Genomic DNA, 23,460 nt, shown 5'->3' on the forward strand with positions numbered 1-23,460 from the left:
TTAAATAATAATAATATAACGCAAATAGTTCAGAACAATAGTCAGGAATTATCACTTCCTGGGACTAATTCGAAAAATAAGAGGTTGTCACCTTATCGGGTTTTGTAACTGTAATTATTACTGCCTTGTTTAAAATATCTGATCTACAATCTTTGTTTCGATTCGTTCAATTAAGAATGTTTAGTCGTCATTTCTGTAGTATCTTAATGGGTCTTAGAGGAAAGGACAAGTAATGATGTTTTGATTTAATTAATAATATTCGAAGCAACGAAATAATTACAATGCTGTCGTACGTCTTATTTTTAGACGCGGCTTTCGACTTCCCGATTCACACTCTTCGGCTTCTACACTCGCTCGCTCTCGCTTCTCAATTCACACTCTACACACCTTTTGCATCCGTTCTTTCCGGCTTCTCAACTAATACTGACTTTAACGTCTCTTTGTCTTTTCCACGAAACTATCCACTAACTATCCACTTAAAAAGGATCGACGACACATTGATGTACCCGACGATGCCGCGGCTCTCGCGACATTGTTTACGATTCGGCAGATATCTTAGGCCTTTTGTCCACGATACTACATTTCTATTTCATATGAAACCTCTGGCTAATGTACATACGTGCGTTTTTACGATCGTGTTGAATGTATCAGAAATAATCTATCAAAATTATCGCGTTCAAGCCTAATTAATTTGCCGACATCACTGTATCTCTTCAATCGAGAATATGCAAAACGCTTCTAGATTTTCTCAAACTCTGCCGATATGATTTATTAGGCGATATGAATATGAATGAAAAATACGTAAACGTAGGTTGTTTAAAAATTAATTACAGAATTACAAGAAAATTTCTATTTGATATTTATGGTTAGATAATTGTATTAATTTGTGATATTTTGTATGAATGGCATTTTGATTGTAAAAAGTAATATTTATATAAACAAACTCGTACTTTTATAAAACTAGTGATTTATAGGAATAGTAAAATAGATTGTGATTGTATAAATAATATTTATATGAAGAAACTTCTGCCTTTATAAAACCAATGAAATAAATCTATTAAAATATACTCGTATCAACGATTATTACGAACATTCCTGTTACAATCTTTTGCATATCATGTGTAGTTTTTGCTTTTTTGTCGTTTTACAATTCTTTGCGGATGGATAAAGATACTAGGATTTGTTATGCTTCCAAGGTCAGGTCGAACCTCCCGGTAAGGTCACAGTTCCTGGAATTTCCCAACGCGAAAGATACCGTCCCCGGCTTTTCCATTTAACTTTTCCTCTTGCTCAAAGCGAAAAAGAATTTCCTGAGGATCGGCGATAGCACGTTAACCGTTCCGCGATGACACAACGGGAACGATAATTTAAACGAAGAGCAAAGGTTAACCGGAGGTCACGCTGCAGGTTATATTATTATCAAAGGCAGATGTTTTCGCATTTTCGCATCGATCAAACTCGATGCGTCTCGTCGCGAAAGGATGTAGAGACTCTCGGTGGGTCGTCGTAACCTTGACGCGAGGGGAATCACGCATTCATTCGAAAACATACCGCGTCGCAATCGACCAATCATGGTACATCGTTGACCGCAACTGCTAGCTATCCTCGACCGTCGTCGATTAGCTCGTAAACCGTATCGCCTTGTAAAACATACGCTTCGCGAAAACAAGAAAAGCATGGATTTTTATAGGGGTGCAGGAAACTGCAGGGGGGTCAAACAGACACAGATTGGATAGCAATGAGACGTTCAAATATCAACAACGAAGCGAAGTTTTCCAAGATCACGGAGATTCGAAGCTTTAGAGCCGTTAGATCGGTGTCTAGATAAATTTCTTTTATTGATTCTTTATGAACTTTTAAAATTTTAGTACGTTTCGGAGGTTTTGACAGGGTCGGAAGCAAATGTAATTTAACACGTACAAATTAAAATATGCATGGTTATACAAACGATTAATACTTACTTGTATTATCAGTTAAATTACATTACAGTAGGCTCATGGTTATTTGATGCCACTTTAACCGACCGCATCTTTCTCGAGATAAAGACAATTGAACAGAAAAGTCATCGACTTGTTATCGTTCTCTCTTGTCCGACTAAACGCAACCTTTATCTTTGATCAATCGCGAAAGCTAAAAGATTCCGAATTCGACTCCGACGAGCTATTAAAAGTAACAAGTTGGCTTGCCAAAAACATGATGCAAAATCGAATCAGCGAGTATTTCTCGTCAGGCAAACGAAATGCGATTGAACGGTTTCGACGATTATTCGTTTTACGTTTATTTTTTATCCGTCTTGACGATGATACGAAATCTCTGGTTACTGGATCGGACGTGCTTCTCTTCGCTGTGAGATCCAGATTCGAAGTGTTCGAAATCCCGTGGCTACCTGTGCGCGCGAACTCGCGCTATGCAAATGTGCCCGCGAATACTTGCTTCGGCGAGGGGAAGAGAAAAAGGGAAGAACAGAAACAGACGGAGAAAGAGAGAGAAAGTGTTATAGCAACGCCGCGATCATCTATCTCCGTCTCTGATTACTCCCTCCAGATCGCAGGTATTACGCGAGAACACAAGACGAGGAAAAAGGCGCTCCTCTATATAAACGGGCTGTGCAGGCTCTCAAAGCAGCTCGTAGAATCTCGCAACAGTTTATCGTGTCTTCGGTTTTTCTATCCGATTGCGCATCTTTCTTACGTTCGATATTATATTCTCTTCTCTTGACGTTTTACTCGAGATAATTTGTGTACGCTGACGGCTATGATGTTCCGTCGTTCTGCCCTCGCGGCTCTCACGTTCCTCGCGAACGTGATACTTCTTACCACCGCTCATCCTTCTGAACGAATCTGTAAGTATGAGAATACGGTTACAACAGGTTCTAATCAACTGTCTTTCCCAAGAATGAAACGCAAACATCCGAAAAGCAAAATACGCGCAATGTAGCTATAGGTAGTCGTAGATAGATCGCGAATTTTTATGCGTATTCGTATCTTTGAGAATATTATTAAAAATGTAGAATCTCGGTGGAAGCTTGTTTTGCCTGCCAAGTGCTACGGAAAGCGCTTTGAACGTTCTAAAATAACAAAAAAAAAATTCTATTTTTCCATATTATGTGCGTTCTGTGCAATTTTACACTTTCGAGTGCCTTACAGATGCATAAAAGTCCGTGGTATCCAAAAGAATTTCTGTTAATCTCCTATAGCATTGCAAGTGCGTACGGGTGTTTGCGAACTTCGTGTTAAAAGAATTAGAAAAATAAAAAAATGTTTTTTTTAATATGAAATAGAACATGCATTTTATCTTATTGGACGTCGGTTGTGTCTTCGTTTACAAAGTGGCAATTTCTTATGATTATTTATTTTTGCAGTTACAATATGCGTCCCCGAGGTGTACTGGAAAGAATGCGCGGATATGATCAAAGACTCAGCTGTCAAGGGAATTCCAATCTCGTGCATCTCTGGTCGCGATCGATACGAGTGCATCGAAAGGGTTGGTAAAAAGGAGGCCGATGTGGTAGCTGTTGATCCGGAAGATATGTACCTGGTGGCGAAGAACAACCACCTGCAGGAGAAAGCCGGCTACAACATCGTCGAACAGGTGAGAAAATTTTAATTTATGATTCGTAAACGTACAATAAGAATCGATGCAGGATTTCTTTAATTTATTTTACGAAGATAGCGTATATTAGTTCCGTGAACAATTTGTGTACAACATTTATTGTACATTGTAAATCGTTATAGTTTTTAATAAGTAAAGCGATTGTCTATTTCTTTAATTGTATTCGTAAAAACATATTGGAATTTGCATAAAAATTCACAGTCTACTATTAATCTTCTATCGGAAAAATAGAATTGGAATTGGTAAAGTTGTAGGAAAGTCACCTCCTATCCAACTTCGTAGATGTTTAAATTATAGCCGAAACTCACTGTAGCGATCCGAGAGTTCTTTACGAATATCTCGGAAGTAAGAGAGTCCAACATTTTCGTGAGAGGAAAAAATTGTTCAGAATGTCGAGTTTTTACAAATGTATTTCGAAATCATCGGAATCAGGCAGGAAATTTGACATTTCGCATGCATCAAATCAGGTGAGAACGAAGGAGGAGCCACACGCACCGTATCGTTACGAAGCTGTGGCCGTGATACACAAGGACCTGAACATCGACAACGTGCAAGGTTTGCGTGGATTAAAGTCTTGCCACACCGGTGTGGGCCGTAACGTTGGTTACAAAATTCCGATCACCAAACTCACTGACATGGGAGTACTGAACAATCTACACGATCCAGAATATTCAGCGCGCGAGAACGAGCTACGTGCATTGAGTTCTCTGTTCTCCAAGGGATGTTTGGTCGGCACCTGGTCTCCGGATCCAGCGATCAACCGCAGACTTAGTAAGTTTCTTCGACTACAGCGACAACGATAACGGTAATACCCATAGTAACATGGAACCAATTCTATTTAAAGTCGCCATCTATCTAAAACCGTAGCTGAGCCCTCGCTGAAGCGACAATTTTTTTTTTTTTTTTTTTAATTTGTGCTTTACAATTTATCCAGCTGGACATTTGGTAAATTTTTCTAACAAAGCGACAAACGAGAAACTTTTCATCGCATGCTGTTGCAGCTAGTTTCAAACAATAGCTAACGAGTATCATGGGGTATACATTTTTCTATCGATATAATCATGACAGTCGTATCTCGTTACAGCATTAATGAAATTTCAGAAGATTTTATGTAACATATTCATAATAAATACTCGGATACTTTCGCCGCTCATTGTACTTCGACGGTATTAACCTGATGTCGCGTACACGTATCGCACTGTTAAAGTGGCTACAAAAAATATCTGTACATATTCTTATTATTATGCTAAAGTGTTCTTTTTCTAGTAGGCTCTTTATTTTCACGGTATCGATTTTGTATACTTACATGAAAGTACTACTAAATGACACGAAATTTAGTCTACTTGAACCCAATTAAGCATTACATAAATGCTATAATTAATACAACTGTGTATACTTTTTGCAGTCACTGTATATTCATTCCTCGACTGACCACGTTTGCGTTCGATTTTTCAGAGGAAACCTATTCGAACATGTGCGCTCTTTGCGAGAAACCGGAAGTTTGCGACTACCCGGACATTTACTCTGGATACGAGGGCGCGTTGCGATGTCTCGCGCATAATGGTGGTGAGGTAGCCTGGACGAAGGTGATCTACGTGAAACGCTTCTTCGGCTTGCCAGTCGGCATGACACCTGCAGTCCCGACCTCAGAAAATCCTGCTGACTACCGATACTTCTGCCCGGACGGTAGCAAAGTACCGATAGACGCAACCACGAAACCTTGTACCTGGGCTGCCAGACCTTGGCAAGGATACATGACCAACAACGCAGTGAATGACGTAGAAGCGATTCAAAAGGTTCCTTTTTACTTTTTTTAATTTCCCTCTTCTTTTTTCTTTTTTTCTTTCCATTCTTTGCCTTGCAAAAGAATATGTATATTGCTAACTGATCAGTACTGATTCTAAGTGTTGTAATATTGGATTCTGATAATCGTAAATACTGCTGGGATTTAGTAGTGATCAGTAATGACCAGTAGCGGATAAGAGTATCCCTGGCTCATATTTCTAAGTTATTAAAACTCGTGGCTCGTGACTGAAACCTAGCAGTGGGATACCAAATCATTACCGAGGAAGTACTAACAGTCGATAATATCGAGTACCTCTTCGGTATTATATTTTTTAGTAATTTTCAGTAGCTTTTTTCTGCTCGTTCTTACCTTTTTCCTTTATAAAAAAAACTTACTGAGATCTACTAAGAAGTATAACGTTGAAAAGGCATTCAAGAGTACTCACAACTACCGAATACTTTCTCGGTAATGCTTTGGTCCGATCAATGAAATCTACTACGATCAGTTTTTAAGCTACCAGAACCTTCGATATTAATCGTAATACACTACTCAAAGTATTAGTATATCAGTGGCTAACCAGAAATATTTCTCTGTAGGGGTTCCTTTCATGGGAAGCTTTCTTTCTTCTTCTTCTTCTTCTTTGTATTTTTCTTCTTCCTCGACAAATCTCGTTGGTTAATATTTGAACACATTGTCGATCATGCAGGAATTGACGGATCTTGGTAAACTAGGAGAGGAAGAAAAGGCAGCTTGGTGGAAAGACATCATGCTACTGGACGAAAAAACTTTAGCAGTCCCCGCGTCACCCGTATTGCCCGCGAACCACTTAAAAGACGCAAAATATCTTGATGTGATCGAAAGAAACTCAGGAGCTACAGACAAAAGTGCTCGATGGTGCGTCTGGTCCGAAAACGGTCTTGACAAGTGCAACGCTCTTGCGAAAGCAGCGTACTCGAGGTAAATCATGTTCGCTCTTCTGCTCTTACACGATAATTTATCGACTGATAATATCGGTAAAATCGGTGAATCGTAGAATATTAACGCTGTCGATCCTCGAATTTTATCATTTTCATCTGAAATAGGGTAATTGGAGGATTTATCGTTGTTCATTTTCGTTTTTCATCAGAGATGTCAGGCCAAAGTTCGAGTGTGTGCTCGAAAAGAGTCAAGACGACTGCTTGAAAGCCATCAAGATAGGTAATGCGGAATTATTGGTTGTCGAAGGAGGTTGGGCCTCTCATGCGATCAAAAACTTTAACACGATCCCCATAATCGCGGAATCGTACGGCCCAGGTTCCACAGACCTCAGCGAGAGAGCAGCAGTGGCAGTTATCAAGAAATCTTCTTCGATAAACAAAATTGGTAAGAAATAGGAAGCGTTATTCCCGGCTAATATCATTCGATCTTAAAAAGCGCCGTTTCTCAAAAATCTCTGTTTTATATACGCAGTATGAATGGAAAATATTATCGAATAAACAATTCGGTTTTTGAATATAATAATAGAAAAAGAATTCATCCTTTCATCGGACAATAGGTTAAAAGTTACAGATCCGTTCAATTTTGATACTTCGCTATCATCGCCGAATCGAATGAGAAATTTTTTAATGGATTAGGAATAACAATGCTGTAATAATAATATAGTAACGTATCGTGAATCATGATACGCGTATGAGATACGCATACAGGAGTAAAATATAGGAAGATATAACACGTGACATAGTATCGATCTATGCGATAAGATAATCGGCTGTACCCATTGTCGTTTGTAAATTGATTTCAGAGGATTTGAAGGGCAAGAAATCTTGCCACAGTGGATACAAGGGTAACTTTGCCGGTTGGACAGCACCGTCGCACGTATTGAAACACAAAAAGTTTATATCCTCGGAGGACGATCTGGCAAATTTCTTCACCGCATCCTGTGCCCCTGGAGCGCCGATCGAGTCGACGCTGTGTCAACAGTGCGTTGGAAACTCGGCGAGCAAAGACGATCGAATCCGAGAAGCGAGCAAATGCAAGCCAAATAACGAGGAAGCGTACATCGGCGGCAAGGGAGCTCTCGCGTAAGTCGATAAACTCCCAAACGTGCATAGAATACGTGTCATTTTAAAATTCATAATCTACACGAAATATCAAATATCAAATGTTTCTTCGAAGAAGAAGATATCCTAACGTTTTCGAGCGAGAGTGTCGTCATGGGATATAAATAAAATTCACCGTGGTAAAAATGCTAGAAATGTACAAATTTTCACGCCGTTATCAACAAAAATACATACAACGTGGGGCATAAAATTTCATTGCGAATTTAATATTTACATCGTGAAATATTTACTACCGTGGCGAATACGTTGCTTTGATTTACAATTTATAATTCCCGTTTTTCATTTTTTCTTCTTTTTTCTATCACACTTAGTTGCTTGTTAGAAGGCAAGGGAGACGTCGCATTCCTGCCATCGCCAGCTTTGAGCGACGCCGATTCCTCAAAGATAGAGTTACTTTGCCCGAATGGTGGACGCGCTGCTATTAGCGAATGGCAGACATGCAACTTAGGACTGGAGCCACCAAGGCTGATCGTCAGCTCGGCTGCTAAAACTCCGAACGCTTTGGAAGAGCTCACTCATGGTATATTAGCTGCCAGTGGCCTGTACTCGAAGCGGCCCGATCTTCTGCACATGTTCGGCTCTTGGTCCGGCCGATCGAACATACTGTTCAGGGTAATGAGCTTTCCTCCTCTTTTCTCCCAAAAATCGACGATAATCGTTTTATGTAGAACTGAAAATTCCTTAAAGTTAAATATTTTATTTCGTAATTTTTTGTTCGCGTAATTTCTCCCACGACGAGTCAGAGTACTCGTTCGGTAGCGTGAAAACGACGCTTTTATAAAATCCGTATGAAAGCATGTGAAAGGTAGCGAGCGAAAGAAAATACGGGAGCTAAGAAACAAGCGCTAGAATTTTGTACAATTTCACCCGTGTGCTGTTGGCAAAACGTTTACGACACAATCGAGAGTACGTAGAGTCTTACGTAGTAATTCTACGCTAGGAGAAGAATCTAACCAATCTTGAACTTTCTCGATTTCAGGACGAGGCAAAGGGTCTCGTATCGGTGAACAAAACGTGGAACAAGTGGAACGATTGGCAACAAACGCGACAAACTTACGGCATAGCATGAAGCTTGAGAGACACTATTCCTCGTCGCTGGTTTCAAATGGACGCGACGCTGTATATTTAACGATACAATAAAATAGCATAGCAAATAATTCATTTTATTGGTTTTAACAACAATCTGCATTTCTCCTCTTTGTACCAGAAAGTTACAAATATGAAACAAAATCATGACAAAATCATCAGAATCGAGAACAATGTAAAGCCGGTAGTCCTACGCCGATAAGCGAGGACCATATATAAAATGAAATAAATAAATATACAATTAAATTCGAAATATAATCAAAATGATTAAAAAGAATAATCAAAGTGGCAATTAAAAATAAGTAAAGATCAGTCTTACCAATAAAAATCAATTCTACGGATCAAAAATAGTTTCTGCGGCAGGTATCCTGGCAACCTGCTGCAGGAAAGGTTCCGATATCCGACCGTATCTGCTGCGAGTGTATTTTCTGTATACCACATTGAAACTGTCCTGCTGAATTTCCGAATCTAACACGCGCCGTAATATTACAACACGAAGTGAATCGATCTCCTTGTCTTCTAACCTGAAAATAATCGCCTGATATTATATTATTTGTACGTGCAACTCCAATTGTATAAATTATTCTCTCTCTCGACAAGTTCGGATAAATGGAGTTGTGCCGTATAAGAAAGCACGATGTACGTTATCTACAGGAAAGAAAAAGAAGCGATGTTAACCTTTGAGGCGAATTAAGGGCGGCGGAGAGTAAACCTCTCCAGAACAACCATCGGGGTATAGTATTGTCTCTTGCGACGTCCAAACCGATACCGAGCACCAACTCTAATACCGTTACGCTGATCAATCTTGCGGATACTTTACAAAATTGCTCGTCCAGAAGCGTGATATCGATCTGAAACATTCACGAAGAGAATACAATATGCGTATATTTGTCAGATTTACCGTCTACGATTCGGAGCAAGAAATAACTGTTATAATCTCGGTTACAAGTTATGACTTGCTATTACGTGTTAAGTAAAATTCCATTTAAAGCTGCATAGAGCCATAAAGGGCCTGATAAAATCAACTTAAGGATCGAATAAATGAGAAACTAAATAGTAATAAGAAAAGATCTTCACCATGTAGCAGCCGCAATTGTATAGAAAGAATCCAGTTTCCTCGGATACGTCGAGGTAACGCTCGCAGCTGATGAAATGATGCGTAAAAAGGCTAAACGTGTCGGCGAACGTGATGTTAAAATCAAGAATTCTCAAGATCTTCCTCTCGCAATCGATCAACAAGTCCTCTCTTCCTATGTAAAGATCATTGGCGAGGGACACCATCTTCGGAGCCTGCGAATAAACCACCAAAGCGTCAAATAAAAACAAATGTTTGCGAGGAATAGTCCCATTCGCTTACCGACGGAATCTTGTGAAATTTCTCTTGCCTCTTGAGCACGATCCACAAACTGGCCAACGCGTACATTTGGATCAACGTCGTATCCATGGAAAGCTTGTCCATAACGGCGTCGAACAGCTTCACCGATTGATACACAATGCGCGACGGATATCGACAGTGTATCTACCAACAACAACGAGATTTGTCATTGTACGTGTAACGTGCAAGACGTCAATTACCGGAAGCAATGCTACACAGAGTTGTTTCTATTAGAATAAAACCAAGACGTTTTAACGAAGACACGTGAAGATAAAATGGAAACGACATGGTATGTCTGGATTAGGTGATTTTGTAATTTCGATATTGATTCGTAGCCGAGAGGAAGTAAGGAGTTTTTATTGTTCAAGAAAGAATAAGAATGCAGATAATGGGAACAATCATGTTAGAGGGAGATCGTGGAAGATCGTCTGACGTGCCGAGGAAGATCCTAGTACGAGGGTAGCGCTCGATAAGACGTTGACTGCCACTCAAATTTTATGTTATTTGCTCTAGAAATCGCGATAGATCGAAATACGTACTACACCATCGGTTCTTAACTTGTAGTCCGCGAACGTTCGGCACGTGGCCGCGAAGTTCTCACACATGCAAGCTATTATTATATTATTAGATTAAAAAATACGTACTATGTGTATTTATTTATTTGTAACGAATGTTTTCTCTTCAGAAAGGACGTTGATGAACGCGGTAGTTAACGCATCTTCTGATTATGCATATTTGGCATATTTTACGGGTTTAGATTTTGACGGGTTTTCAGAATTTCACTCGATATAAATATAATAAAAGGAAATATAGAACAGAGAGAGAAAATTATTTAAAGCGATAAACAAAAAGTTAAGAGCCGCCGTATTATATTATAACATTTAGTTTTTCCAAAATATTATCAAATGTTATTATATTTGCTTTTTATATACTTTTTTCTGATAATGTTATAAATTATATCTAACTAAATTGTCTCCCAGTTTTTCAAATTTCTCATTCTACAAAATTGAGTAACGACCACCGTGATGACTACAGTGGCGGTCAACGTTTCAAGGTAAAGGTACTACGTAGCATTAGTATGACCACGTGTTCGTTCATAGGTTATGGAAAAATCGGCAGAATCATCGAATACACCATCTTCTCTGTTCTTGTCGTTTTTTAAATTATTTCATTATCAAATTATTACTCGCCGGAAGACGAACAACGACGCTGTCGCTGTGCTTAAGATAGTTTAGAAAAGGACAAACGAGAGGAGTACACGTGCATTCGACGACTACGCCATTTTTCTTTTTTTCCTTCTACTCACTCCTAGACGTATTATAAAAATGACGACCAGCCTCCTCTGCTCCGCGTTGATGTGCCTCGTTAAGAAATTACGCGACAATTGCGGTGCTTTTTGCTCCCTTTCGCTCTCGATCATCGGCAGTTCATCGTGATATTCTGCATGATACAGTAATTCAGCGGGAAAAGGATCGATCTCTTCTTTGAAATCGTTTCGACGTTCCAGTAGCTCGCCCTTGTTAGATGCGCTTGTGGTATACTTGCTCCGTCGAATCACCACCTTCAAATTTAGATTAAAAATAGTAGACGAATAAATTGAATTTTTTAGATCGAGGGTATTTCTGAGAGTTGGAAAGTGAGTACATATCCGAATAGTAACGATAACCGATTAAGGGAAAGGGATTAAGGGATGAGTGGGGTAGGGAGAGACGAAGGGTCGAAATGTAAATGGACAGGAAAAATCGAGGGTGAGAAATAACGTGCCATTGTGAAGACGCACCAGGAAACGCGAAGAAATTGTGCAGATGTTGAGAGCAAAATTTCGACCTTTTAATATATCGTTCATGTGTATAAGTATAAATTATAGGTATTTAAATAACAAAAATTATGTACGAATTAATTATGTACGAATACGATCGAACGTATATACACTCAAACAATTTTTTCGGAAATAAAAATTCACGTAAAAGAGCGCCACTTTGCTCCCTTAACTCGTCTTTTTACGTTGAACCCTTTCGCTTCAGGTGCCGCTTATACGCGGCGCCTGCGAAATAACTTGTAGGTACGAGCGTCCCTTATAGATGACATCCACGAAATGACCTGTAGGTACGAGCGCCGCATATAGACGGCTACCTGGGTTCGGCAGCCCATATATCGGGCATACACCAATGCCATCTGTAGTCAATAATATACGTTTTCGTTATCGACAGAATATTTTCTGTTGACTTTGTTCATATATTGGATTTCACTTCTTAAAAGTTAGCGTTGAAACCGTGTTGTTCATCGAAACGTCTTACGCGATATATTTCGAACATTCAAACGATCGTATACCGTTTCGTGCTTAAAAATCTGTTAAATCCATTGACAGTGAAACGATATTTCATATACGGTTCTTACGAGAATTATTGTTATTTAAGACTTAGGATAATGTATATACAGCAACCACGCACACTGTACGCATTTCAGTGACGGTACTTCGGGGTTGGACTGGACTGGACTGCCGAAGCGAAAGGGTTAAATCGACTGTGTCTCGAGTTGCGCGCAACCGTCCGTATCTTGCGAACACGAACATGACCAAAACTGAGATTTTGTACGTTCGATCATTGACGGCAAGTTCCATTCCGATCGGACAGGTGAGTTATTTGAAAAAAACGTTTAAAGATTGTCTACCTTGATAGGAGTCTTTGGCGGTGGCGGTAGCAATGATCCGTCGGCAGGCGTCGTTGTTTTTATAATCAGCGACGTTTCCTTTCCTCGAGCGATCTTCGGTGAATTGGTGGAAATTTGTTTTCTGTCAGAAATAAAAGCACGCGTCCATAAAACGTGAACGCGTAACGTATCGAGCAAAAAAAAAAAAAAAAATAGAAAAATCGCATAGTCGTACCTATTGTCGCTGATCTTGTTTCTCGACCTTAGAGCTACAGTTACTTTTGCTATTGGCCTCGATGCTGGTTTATTTAGAGTCGTGCATTTATTAACCGAGCCGAATCCAAAACTTTTCTCGCGCCAATCGGCCGAAGATGAACGTTGCGACGTTGTACGCGTGACGGTTCGCACCGGTTGAACGGAACGAGATCTGCGACGGGGTATCTTAGACGGCGGAAGCTGTTTGTCTATTCGTGACTCCTCTACCGAGTGTATTTTTCCAAACAATTTGTTCGAAATTTCAATCTTTTTTGATTCAATTCGACGAACAGGAGGGCTCGTTGTCTCGTTTACCCGTTTAGAATCATTTTTTCCGTAGGATGGCGCGACTTTCGACTCGATTTTCAAGCGACGCAATATTCGTTTCGAATTGGGATTTACCCTCGGAGTGAAACTCAACCTCGGAGCGAAATTCGGCATCGGAGCGAAATTCGGCCTCGAAGCGCCACTCGACTTCGAAGCGACATTTTTCTCGTCGAAATGTACACGAAACGGTGTTCTTTTCGCACGCGGGTTTCGTTCAAGCTCGCGGCTCACTCGACTATCTTCGTTTTTCAAAGCTGTTCCCTTTCTTCGTTCTTCGTTCGAAGCTAAAGCGAGACGCGTGTCGCGCGAGATCGATGGTTTCTTTTTACCGGTTGCCACGTTTTCCTTTTCACTCGATGGTAAAGTTTCCTTAGACGGGATCTTCGTTTTTAAGAAGCGCGCGTTTTGCCCCACGTGAGCCATCTATGCCGATTTTCTGCAAAATATTCTCAGAATTTCTTCTCAGAAACTGTTTTCTGTTCGATCTCATCCAACCGTTACGGGGAAACGCGCACAACTGTGGCTTTGTTTATATTTGCGTATTAATTTGATAACGCGTCGGCACGAGAGGACGATTCGCGCACGGTCCGATAAATATCCGTCTGATTAATTTCCTGTAAACCGTTGATCGCTGCGAGATCGTTGCTCCCGATTGCGACACACTATTCGTTCGACTAATAACACCAAACAGGTGACTAGATAAGACGAGATCAAAAAGAGAAGTAGAGGCACTGCGTCTTCCAGTTCTACCGAAGACCAGCCGGATTTTGCCTGAAATTCCAAGAAGATCGTTATGCTCGATTCGGTACTATCGTTTATATCGTTTATATCGTGTCTACAAGGTTTATACCTTGGCAAAGTGAACACACAGTGGTTCACGAAAGTAATCGAAAACTGTTAGAAACTATTTATGTGGAATCGAGTGCGATTCCACACGGGCACACGAGCTAGAGAATAATTCAAATCATGTTGTTGTTTTGCCTCGGAGTATCAAGATCGTTAGGATACACGTAATGTAAGAACAAATAAGCTCCGAGCAAAACAATGTCGCCGCTACGTGCAACCGTCGAACAAAGACGAATTTGAATTTTCCGACTCTCCCCCGACCGGTATAAATAAGCGGACCCTGATCAAGGTGGCCGACAACACCTACGGAAGGCACCCGAATCGCAACAGCCCGACCTCTGTTACTTCCACGCGACGTTCCAGGGCCGCGCGAAGAAGTGCCGTTGCCCAGGCACCTGGAATCAGAAATGGGACCTACCACCACGACGAACACGAAACGGCGTTTCACGGTGGCGGACGTTAGCACGCCTTTCATCGGCGTGGACTTCTTAAGCCACTACGAGCTACTACACCACAGCGACGAGACCAGCGACCTATCGACAACACGACACACGGACACGACAGAGGCTGTATCGAGCAAAGCAATCGTCAGTGAGTCGACGTATCAGCGACTTCTCGTCGAATTTTCGGACGCGACTCGTCCACTCGTTCGATAGCGACAAAATACGACACAGTGCGGTACTTCGTATCGAAAACCATGCCAGGCCCATCCGTCTTCAACGAACCTCGACGCCTCGCCTCCGCTCGACTCGAGCAGTTGAAGGCGAGATTCGAGACGATGACCGAGCAAGGAGTGATGCGGCCAGTAATAGTCCATGGGCATCACCTCTGCGCGTCATACCAAAGAAGAACGGAAGCCTACGACACTGCGGCGATCGCGTGTTGAACGCCTGCTTCGTATCGACAGGTATCCACCGCCGCATATCGAAGATGTCGCGCAACATCTGCACGGGTTTGACAGCAAGCGGTCGACGCTTTACCCCGCGTCGAAACGACGAACCCGCAGATGCCGAACTTTCACAACCGCACACGAAAACGACGAGAGAAGTCGTACGACCGTATGTACAACAAAAGAAAAAAAGGCTTTGTAAACCAAATTCAACGAATATGATGGTTGATGGAGCGGCACATGAGCTACAGAACAATTCGAATCATGTTGTTGTTTTGCCTCGGAGTATCAAGATCGTTAGAATACACGTAATGTAAGAACAAATACGCTCCGAGCAAAACAATGTCGCCGCTACGTGCAACCGTCGAATAAAGACGAATTTAAATTTTTCGACTCTTCACCGACGAGTATAAATAAAGTTACAGTCAATTGTCGATCACTTATCAACCGGTTATCAACGAATTATCAGCGATCTAATTAATGAGTCCTTAGCGATCCTATTTTGCGACCTATACACCGTCTTAGCAAATCGGTCAGTGCGATCGTCTTTGCCAACGTTATTTGTATACTAATTTATCATTTTAAATATATTCAACGGTTTCAACAACGAGCAATCTCGTCCATTAAACCTCACCGACCAATCATCCTCTACGCATAAACCCCTACAAATTGGTAACACCGACGTGAGTTGAACACGACTAAACAACCTCTACAAACTGATAGGTGCTAATCGATTACATCGATCAAATGTATATTGTTGAAACGAAACTTATGATTAATTATAACAGATGTTCTTGACGATACTCCTCGGCACTCGACGAAATAATTTTTTAATTGATTGGTTACACGTTCAATTCTTTTTCTTATTTTCTTTCCATGTCATCTGTACTGACACATACACACACTCGCATACAGTTTCCCTACATGTATGTGTGTAATTGCAAGTATGCATATTTTAAGATAGTTCACAATGACTCACCCAACGCACTTGGCTCGACCATTCGAGCTTAAGCAGCCGCTGAAGGATGCCGCTATCCCGTAGCAGAAGAATGCTACGAAGGAAAAGCCGCCGATAAGAGAGAAAAAAGAACGACGCAACACTATGTTTGACTCACTTGGTGTCGATAATGCCACGATAAGGACTGTGAATCGGGACTGCCATAGCTATCGTAGTCTGCATTATCGCATCCAGAGGTTCTACCGCGCACTCGACTTTTCCTTGCAGCACGGTGGCCATATTATCCAGCGTCATGAAAGCGTATTTCTTCTCCTGACAAACACGATTCAAACCGTCCAAATAGTTTACCGGCAGATCAAGTTCCCTGGCCAACAGCTCCTCGAACATGACCGTGAGCACGGTGTCACTGGTGTTCTGTTTGTGCCCGAGAAAAACCAGCGAAATATTTTCAGAGTAAATTGCCAAACTACTCGTACCTTTGTAAATTATTGAAATCCAACGATCATAATATTCTTTAACGATATCCATTTAAACGTTTATCAATAGGAATATTATTTGACTTTCGATCGGTATATTGTTATTGGAATATATCGATTCGTTGTAATTAAGCTTTTCCGCGCTTATAAACAAATTTTAACGTGCAAAAACATATAGAGCGTTAAATGAAATATGCAGTTTTCCCAGGGAAACTTTGAATTATAATATTTGAAGGATGAAGCAAATCTCTCAATTAGATCGCATTTCTTTAGGTACACTTATAACATTATGAATTTGTAGAAAAAATTTATTTATCATAGATTATATACAATACGAATGGGAAATCGTCGCGAATCTATATCACGAGGAGTATTGATCGTTCGAATTGAATAATTGGGACGCGTTGTAGTTGATGGCGGATGGTGGATGTAGAAGATCTCTTACCTGGAAGAAACTGTAATCGGCCGAATCACCAACCACGGCAAATCGATAGGTACCATCTTTCAGCAAACCCTCCATCGTGGTAAATGGCATCACAAACGTCTTTATGGCCAAGAAGCTGATTAACGCTGCCGAATAAGCTGCAAGCACCACCACGCCTGTCAAGTGAACGTTCAGATGCACCAGTCGCGTGGGATCCAAAGGAGACGGTTCCATGCCTGTTCACAAATTCGAAATTAATTCTCCCCGTCCTTCGACATTACCAAAGTATTTAAACTAGACCGATTTTTATGCAAATTCATATTTTCGGGAATATAGTTGGAAGAGTATAAGCTAGCACCGTTTAATTTAGCCTTAGCGGAAACGGTTTCGTATGTACATTCGTGTGCAACGAAGCAAATACTTTTGAACATAGTAAATAGTTTAATAAAAATAAGTTTAACTTTGTTTAATAAAAATTAACTCGTAGGTTTCCTTAGGTGGCTTCTTCGCTTGTAACTAATCAAATTTGCCAAATTCGATTGGGCTATCACTCACCCTGTCCACAGAACGCACCAAATACGAAGAAGAGAATCTCGGATAAGGTAGACCTGGAATTGGACCTGAGATCAACCGGAAACCAATTCACTTTTCTCGAGAGAGCATCGATCCCGGTGATCGTCAGCGCCACTACCACGACGGTTAGACCGATCGCGTTCCAAACGTTGAATGCAAATGGTGCCAAGTACGTGTTCCATTTCACTGCTGTTGTGTCCGGTCTCCTGATGTATGCGCGGCATCTAAATGAAAAGGAGGCAAGCAAGAGATACGTCTGATCCGATACGTTGCATGCGGTAAGTTGTTAGGGAAATTGCAGGATTGATTTCTTGGTTCTGTTGCTTGCAGGCGGAGGTAAAAAATGACTGTTAATGACCATCAGGTTGCAGACTTTCATGCATCGCTAGCCATAAACGATAGTAATAGCAATAATAGAAGAAAACTGCTGACTCTTGACTTACTTGGTCGAGTAGACGGGAGTGGTAAATTTAATGGCCTCCAGTCTGTCGGACGACATCATCAGCTCGGTTGCCGCGAGATCTGCCTTGTCTTCTACCAACATTCTGATCGAACCTGTCCACGTGCCATTTGGTAATCGGGTACCCCATGAGCTAGCCTCCATGTAGGTAAACCTGAGACCCTCGGTGTCGCGCGAGTCATTTGAAAGAGACATAAAATATGCAAATGAATACCACTCTTTCTCATTCGTACATGTATTAAGTCTTATATCGAAGTATACTCTTTTTCATTTATGTATTAACTCTCCATAGATTAACGCTTTGGAATATGCGACGAACGATTTCGTAAATTACACCACTCGCGTACAAATGGACCTAGGACCTCATCGAGATTAGTCGAATTATTCGAATTCGAGCGACTTAAAATTCAAGCAACGACCGAAGTAAATTACGGATTCACAGAGGTAAAGTGGGTTTGTCAAGCTGCTTGAATTCAAGCTTGCTTGATCATGCTCTAACGTCGGACGAAGCTCAATTTAAATCTTCGAGAGTCACCTCCCTCGCGAAGTTGTCGACAAATCGAGTCCGATATCGCGATCTTCGTACACGATGGACTGTCTGTTTGACAAACGAGAAAGGGTAAGAGGAAGAAGAGGAAGAAGAAGGGCTACGGAATCGTCGAACACGGAGAGCATGCTACGAGGCTTCGCATCGAAATGTCTAGAACCCGTTAGCCCAAGAAGAAATTCCTTACCGTACGTAGTTGCATGCGCGTAAAATTCAAGAAAAATTGATTTAACCATTTTTCACAACATAACGCGAGAAAATCTTGAGAAGAGATAGCAGTAACTTTACATCTGATATTTACTACTTACTCGTTGTTACTAGACATTCTTTTTATTCATTTCTAAATTTATTTCAGCTACAGAAATTTATTTTGCCCATTAAATGTCGTATAATAGATGCGCGATGGTGTTACGCAACACAGCCGCGACACCGCGGCGATATTTTTACGAAAGATATCGACGAAGCGGTGACGGCCGGAAGAGAGAATGGTTCGAAGAGAGATCGGCCGCTAATCAAGACGAATACTTTCGAAAGGAAACGGCCAGGCAGCTGAGAGAACTTCGACGTGCCCTCAAGAGGAAAGCCGAGCAAGAAGAAGACGCGACGAGTGTCAGAAAGAAAAAGACAAGAAGCCACGACGTAGCATGCTCTTGCGACGAGGACGAAGAGACGAACTTGAAAAGATGAACGAAAGCAAACCGATGGAAACGCTTGATCAATGGTCACATGGTACAATGGTTCGCGAACGCTTAAGAAACCTTTTTTGAATGTATTAACGATGCGTGTCGTACGAAACGTAACGTTTCATTAGGAGGGAGGCGTCTCTCCCTGAAAAAGAAGATTCTTAGTTCCAATTTTCTAAATATTATGCGTATTGTAATTAAAATTTGTTTCGATGAAAGTAACAGTAGTATAATAGTAGTATATCTTAAAATAATTTTCCATTAGAAAATTCGAACGTGATACAAATTTCCCAAATTTTGTAACAGCAACACTCCCATAATTACCCTATATTCGTGAAAGTTTTCTACGATAATTGAATCGAATCTCACTGTATATCGTAATCGGTATAGTTTCTGTAAACGCTATACTAACGTGCAATTCATTCCTTCTTTCAGCAGTTGAATCACTTCACCGAAGAAACCGCCGATCCTAGAAGGCTGACCAGCTTTATCGCGAATGATCCGCGAAACCGGAGGATCCTGCCAGTGAAACAGTTCATCAATACCGATCGATAGCTCCTCAGATATTTCTATTCTTATGTAAGTATCGAGACACTTGCAGAAAGCAAGTAGTGGTGTTAGATTAAATTAAATCAATAAAATACAATGGCTGGCAAAAGAAAGTTTATAAAGTAAGTATGGAAAGACACCATAATTTTACAAACTGGATTTCTATTTAATAAGACCGGTAAATTAATATAACGTAGTATATATGTTTATGTATAATACATGATTGTATATATACAAAATTTGTACATGCCACAGAACAGCTGACTATTAGCAATACGATAAAAAGCTTTTAACGCGATAATTACTGAAATTCATACCGTATCAGTTTTAAACTTTCTTTTATGCGCAACCGTACAACCTGTGTACGAACGATCGCTGTAACTCACGTGAACGGAAACCACTCGTATGTTGCGTCCATTTAGATCGTTTCTACGTTGATATAATCCAAGCTGAGGTCCCTGGAATCCTTCTCTCGCATTCCACTCGCCAAAATTCATCGATCTCAGATTATCCTCCTTGCTGATTTGGTACACGTCCCGGACAATCTCACCTGTTCCCTTCGAGTCTCTCTGAGTCACCATCAGGATGCAGTTAAACGGTACGTAGACGTTCGACAAAAATTCGTCGAATTTAGTGCCGTCCCTCAGGAACAGCAACCACGTCGGATAAGACATCGTGATCCATTTGGAAACCTGTTATCGTTTCGTTTGGATTCGTCGACGATCTCCGTTTCTTTTCTCTGGTATTTCCTCTTACCTGTCTTTATTTTCACTCACCGAAGTGAATTGCTCCCTGATCTCGTCGAGATCGTTCAATAACACGAACAACGGCCTTTTGATGTGATGATAAGTCTTTCCTACCTGAAATGAGACGCGATAGCCGATTGAGTTACGTCACAAGGCATTAAATAGCGAATATCGAGGCTCACGAACTAGCGAACACATTGACCTTAAAAAGCTGATCAGTGTTGAGGTTTTTGAATTCATTAAAAGATACAAGACGAGTGTCTTCCTTTTTCTTTTTTCAAATATTTTTCGGTAAATGATTGAAAATATACGTTTTGATAGCAGATATAACAAAAATGCAAGAAATCGTCCGTTCCGAATTTTTCCTCTTTTTATCGTCTTTTTACTGGGCTATAGTCAAAAAGTTGAAAACTCGATCGCATCAGCTTCGCTGATATACGTAGTACAGAATACTGGAATATTCCTAAATACAGAATCCGTCGAATCCGACATTTCTTGGTAAACCTACTCGAGTCTTGAACATGCTAAAATCCATAATCACAGTCCGGATGTTCAGAGATCCACTCAAGTACCTTTGGAGCGCCAACAGTCCATCTATATCTTCCAATCCTAAAACGATCATCCACCGTTCGATCTTCGACGTTACGTTCTTACATTCATCGAAACATCACCAGCTTACCTTTCTTCTCTATCACGTTCATCGTGCCGTGAAAAAGTATGACGCAGGTGTTGTTGAAGTGATCGTGAACACCCTTGATCAAACTCTCGTAGACTTTGAGCGGTCGTATCAGAATAGGTTCGGCGTCTGCCAAAGACGCGGAGAGGCGCGTGCTCCTTGAGACGCACAGTAGCAGCAACGTCGCACAGAATTCCCGTCTGAACCGAAGCATGGTCACCTCCTTCGTTAATAATTTTCTAGCAGCCGAAAGAGCGTAAGTGAAAATTATTAGTTTTTCAATGATTGCAACTAAATGATCGCGGATTTTGTCGATACCACCTAACGACAAAATCCGCAATCGCTTAGTTGCGTTCATTTGCGAGTAAAACAATCTGCAGTTGGAATATTTCTCGCTGCGTTGACACTGATTATGCGATCAGTTAGCGATACGGATGAAGAATTATCCAACTCGCGATAGTTTTACTATCAAATGAACACTTAGCTTTGGAATCCCACGGGTAAAAAAGCAGGATAGCAGCAGAATTGAAATTGACTCGTAAGAAAATTGAGTCATAAGCAAAAGACAACGATATAGAAAAATAGCAGCGTACTTATCCTGTTGGCCAAAATCTGGCTTACACTCGTTTGCCCACGCACCGGAGAATTGTCTCGTACGCGACAAAGTTTGCCGACGTTCGATTAGTATCACGACGATTACTCGTTCGCAGCTGTCACGCGACTGATTCTACCTTCCCGATTTCCAAGTCTGAACGTACCTACATCCATCTAAATTAAACTAGATAGTGATGTATGAAATTGCTCGATCATACGAGAGCGGAACGTCGAAGATAGTGAAGCACGTTGCGCGTCTTGTCAGGTAATTGACAGTTGGTCGATCGAATCGCATCGGATACGCTCGATTAATCTGCGTCCTCCTCTTCTTCCGATGCGATAGTTGCCTAGCCCGTTGCGTCCACTAAAGCACAACAAAGTTACATAGAAATCGATCGCGATGGCGTGGATCGAAACGGTCGTTTCTGACGATACGTCAGAGTCAGTGACTCTTCCAATTCCGATACTCCGCTTTGTAGCATCTTCGCGCCATCAAAGTCTGCGTGTCGCTTACTGTACGCTGGCGTACATGAGTATCCGGAGATTTGGTAGTGTTTGGTAAATAAATAATATATGAATTTTATCAACTTGGTACTTGGAGTACTTGGTAAATTTGCGATAATAATACGATAATATCTACCAAGTTTTTAAACTGGCGATTAATTAATGACTACGGGTAGCACTTGTTATCTTCTTACGGAAGTTGTATATTTCAATTCTGTTAGAAAAGACGAAAAAGTCAGACTTGGGAAGCGTGTGTAACAATACCGAAGAAAACTGGCATGAAATTGTTAATAAATATCGGTTAAGATCTATATAGAGTTGTGACGATCACTTTCTTCTTTCCTTGTAAACTCATAAACTAATCACGTCGAAGAAGAGCAACCGTCTGGATACTCTTATAGCATATTTTATTCCGTTCAAGTTGGTTCTCATTTACTTACGACGTTTGACCAGCTTCGCAAACACTGACTTTCCCATAACCACCGTTTTCGTGATTCTCGTTCATGAAAAAGAAATCCAAGGGGGTAGGTCGAGTTGGTCGCCGACAATATTCCCACGTGAATGATACATCTCGTAGAAAGAAGAGAAAAAAGATCGATCGACTTTGTCCAGGACTCTTTTCACTCCTTTGCATTTCGTTCCGACCAGGGCAGGCATGAATTATAGCGAAGGTAAATTTCAAAATCGTGCAGCATCGAAAAAGATGTCTAATGCTAGAGACAAAAATATTGGCACAGTAGGAACGTAGAAATGAGAGGAGCAATATTCTCTACATGTCTAAATATGCTCAACCACACGCGTAAGTATGCTATGTAGATCCTACAAGTTTATGAAGAAATTCAAGTATTTTATAACACCGTGGTAAATTATTTTTCCGCTTTCTAAAAACTGGACTTGACAAAAAATTTCTTCTCAAAAAATTCAATCATAATACACGATTATTTGACACGATAATCGATCATTGTATCTACAATAAGGAAATTCGGAAACTTTTTACCTGCATCCTTGATATTTAAGAGGCAGACGACGAAGTATGCGGAGTATGATTGTAAATAACGTTGCCGAATCCGGTCCGGTGCCGGACACGAGCAGAAAATGGCAACTAGCGATGGAAACTATTTGTGTAAAAATGAATAACAAATTGCATGAATTTTTCTTTGTGAAAATTCGAAATGATGCGATAATGTCGGATATAATTGCCGCGGCTCGCAATCAGTCCACCCGCTCCTCCTACATTTCGCTGTGTAGTTCGAGGTGAGTCAAGCAAGAGGGTTGGCATTTGGCGATAAGCGTCGATTTGCACGCGATAAACAGCAATAAATAATACTGAAAAATATTCGACTGAC

General features: G+C 40.9%; 3 protein-coding genes across 10 annotated transcripts; 1 reads left to right on the forward strand and 2 right to left on the reverse strand.

Annotated features, from left to right (window-relative positions):
• Window positions 1-2,581: 2,581 nt before the first annotated feature.
• On the forward strand, window positions 2,582-8,654 carry LOC126924565 (transferrin). Its single transcript, XM_050739219.1, has 9 exons — window positions 2,582-2,842; window positions 3,362-3,591; window positions 4,080-4,383; window positions 5,068-5,408; window positions 6,105-6,355; window positions 6,525-6,760; window positions 7,179-7,458; window positions 7,809-8,109; window positions 8,477-8,654. Exons 1-9 carry the CDS (start codon window positions 2,755-2,757, stop codon window positions 8,564-8,566), a joined length of 2,121 nt encoding a protein of 706 aa, XP_050595176.1. The 5' UTR covers window positions 2,582-2,754; the 3' UTR covers window positions 8,567-8,654.
• LOC126924570 (uncharacterized) lies at window positions 7,910-13,763 on the reverse strand. 3 transcript variants are annotated; one of them, XM_050739235.1, is made up of 8 exons: window positions 12,843-13,763; window positions 12,629-12,749; window positions 11,265-11,519; window positions 9,941-10,102; window positions 9,661-9,873; window positions 9,262-9,434; window positions 8,903-9,107; window positions 7,910-8,167 (listed from the first exon to the last, which is right to left on the reverse strand). In XM_050739235.1, exons 1-7 carry the CDS (start codon window positions 13,610-13,612, stop codon window positions 8,918-8,920), a joined length of 1,884 nt encoding a protein of 627 aa, XP_050595192.1. In that variant the 5' UTR covers window positions 13,613-13,763; the 3' UTR covers window positions 7,910-8,167; window positions 8,903-8,917. The 3 variants fall into 3 exon arrangements, with proteins under 3 accessions (XP_050595192.1, XP_050595193.1, XP_050595191.1); XM_050739236.1 differs by having other exon boundaries at window positions 7,910-8,177; XM_050739234.1 differs by lacking the exon at window positions 7,910-8,167 and having other exon boundaries at window positions 8,640-9,107.
• LOC126924563 (glutamate receptor U1-like) lies at window positions 13,591-23,415 on the reverse strand. 6 transcript variants are annotated; one of them, XM_050739217.1, is made up of 13 exons: window positions 23,112-23,415; window positions 22,555-22,740; window positions 21,020-21,255; window positions 20,845-20,949; window positions 20,371-20,450; window positions 19,981-20,286; window positions 19,458-19,564; window positions 17,799-17,969; window positions 17,338-17,579; window positions 16,804-17,018; window positions 16,040-16,296; window positions 15,904-15,976; window positions 13,591-13,960 (listed from the first exon to the last, which is right to left on the reverse strand). In XM_050739217.1, the coding sequence occupies exons 2-13, from the start codon at window positions 22,617-22,619 to the stop codon at window positions 13,796-13,798; spliced, it is 2,022 nt and encodes a 673-aa protein (XP_050595174.1). In that variant the 5' UTR covers window positions 22,620-22,740; window positions 23,112-23,415; the 3' UTR covers window positions 13,591-13,795. The 6 variants fall into 6 exon arrangements, with proteins under 6 accessions (XP_050595174.1, XP_050595170.1, XP_050595172.1 ...); XM_050739213.1 differs by having other exon boundaries at window positions 22,555-22,821; XM_050739215.1 differs by having other exon boundaries at window positions 21,020-21,974; window positions 22,555-22,821.
• Between the last annotated feature and the right edge of the window lie 45 nt (window positions 23,416-23,460).

The sequence above is a fragment of the Bombus affinis genome, chromosome 14, assembly GCF_024516045.1.
Source record: "Bombus affinis isolate iyBomAffi1 chromosome 14, iyBomAffi1.2, whole genome shotgun sequence".
Lineage (NCBI taxonomy): Eukaryota > Metazoa > Arthropoda > Insecta > Hymenoptera > Apidae > Bombus > Bombus affinis.

Excerpts from the sequence above, each read along its gene's own strand:
- LOC126924570 (XM_050739235.1), bottom strand. The coding sequence starts at position 13,612 with ATGGCTCACGTGGGGCAAAACGCGCGCTTCTTAAAAACGAAGATCCCG. Across the intron at positions 12,750-12,842 it reads AACAAGATCAGCGACAATAG|AAAACAAATTTCCACCAATT; the intron begins GTACGACTATGC and ends TATTTCTGACAG. Across the intron at positions 9,108-9,261 it reads GCCCTTAATTCGCCTCAAAG|GTTAGAAGACAAGGAGATCG; the intron begins GTTAACATCGCT and ends GATTATTTTCAG.
- LOC126924563 (XM_050739213.1), bottom strand. The coding sequence starts at position 22,748 with ATGCAAAGGAGTGAAAAGAGTCCTGGACAAAGTCGATCGATCTTTTTT. Across the intron at positions 17,970-19,457 it reads AAAGAAGGAATGAATTGCAC|GTTTACCTACATGGAGGCTA; the intron begins GTTAGTATAGCG and ends CGAGGGTCTCAG. Across the intron at positions 17,580-17,798 it reads ACTCCCGTCTACTCGACCAA|ATGCCGCGCATACATCAGGA; the intron begins GTAAGTCAAGAG and ends CTTTTCATTTAG.
- LOC126924565 (XM_050739219.1), top strand. The coding sequence starts at position 2,755 with ATGATGTTCCGTCGTTCTGCCCTCGCGGCTCTCACGTTCCTCGCGAAC. Across the intron at positions 4,384-5,067 it reads AGCGATCAACCGCAGACTTA|AGGAAACCTATTCGAACATG; the intron begins GTAAGTTTCTTC and ends TCGATTTTTCAG. Across the intron at positions 6,356-6,524 it reads GCGAAAGCAGCGTACTCGAG|AGATGTCAGGCCAAAGTTCG; the intron begins GTAAATCATGTT and ends GTTTTTCATCAG.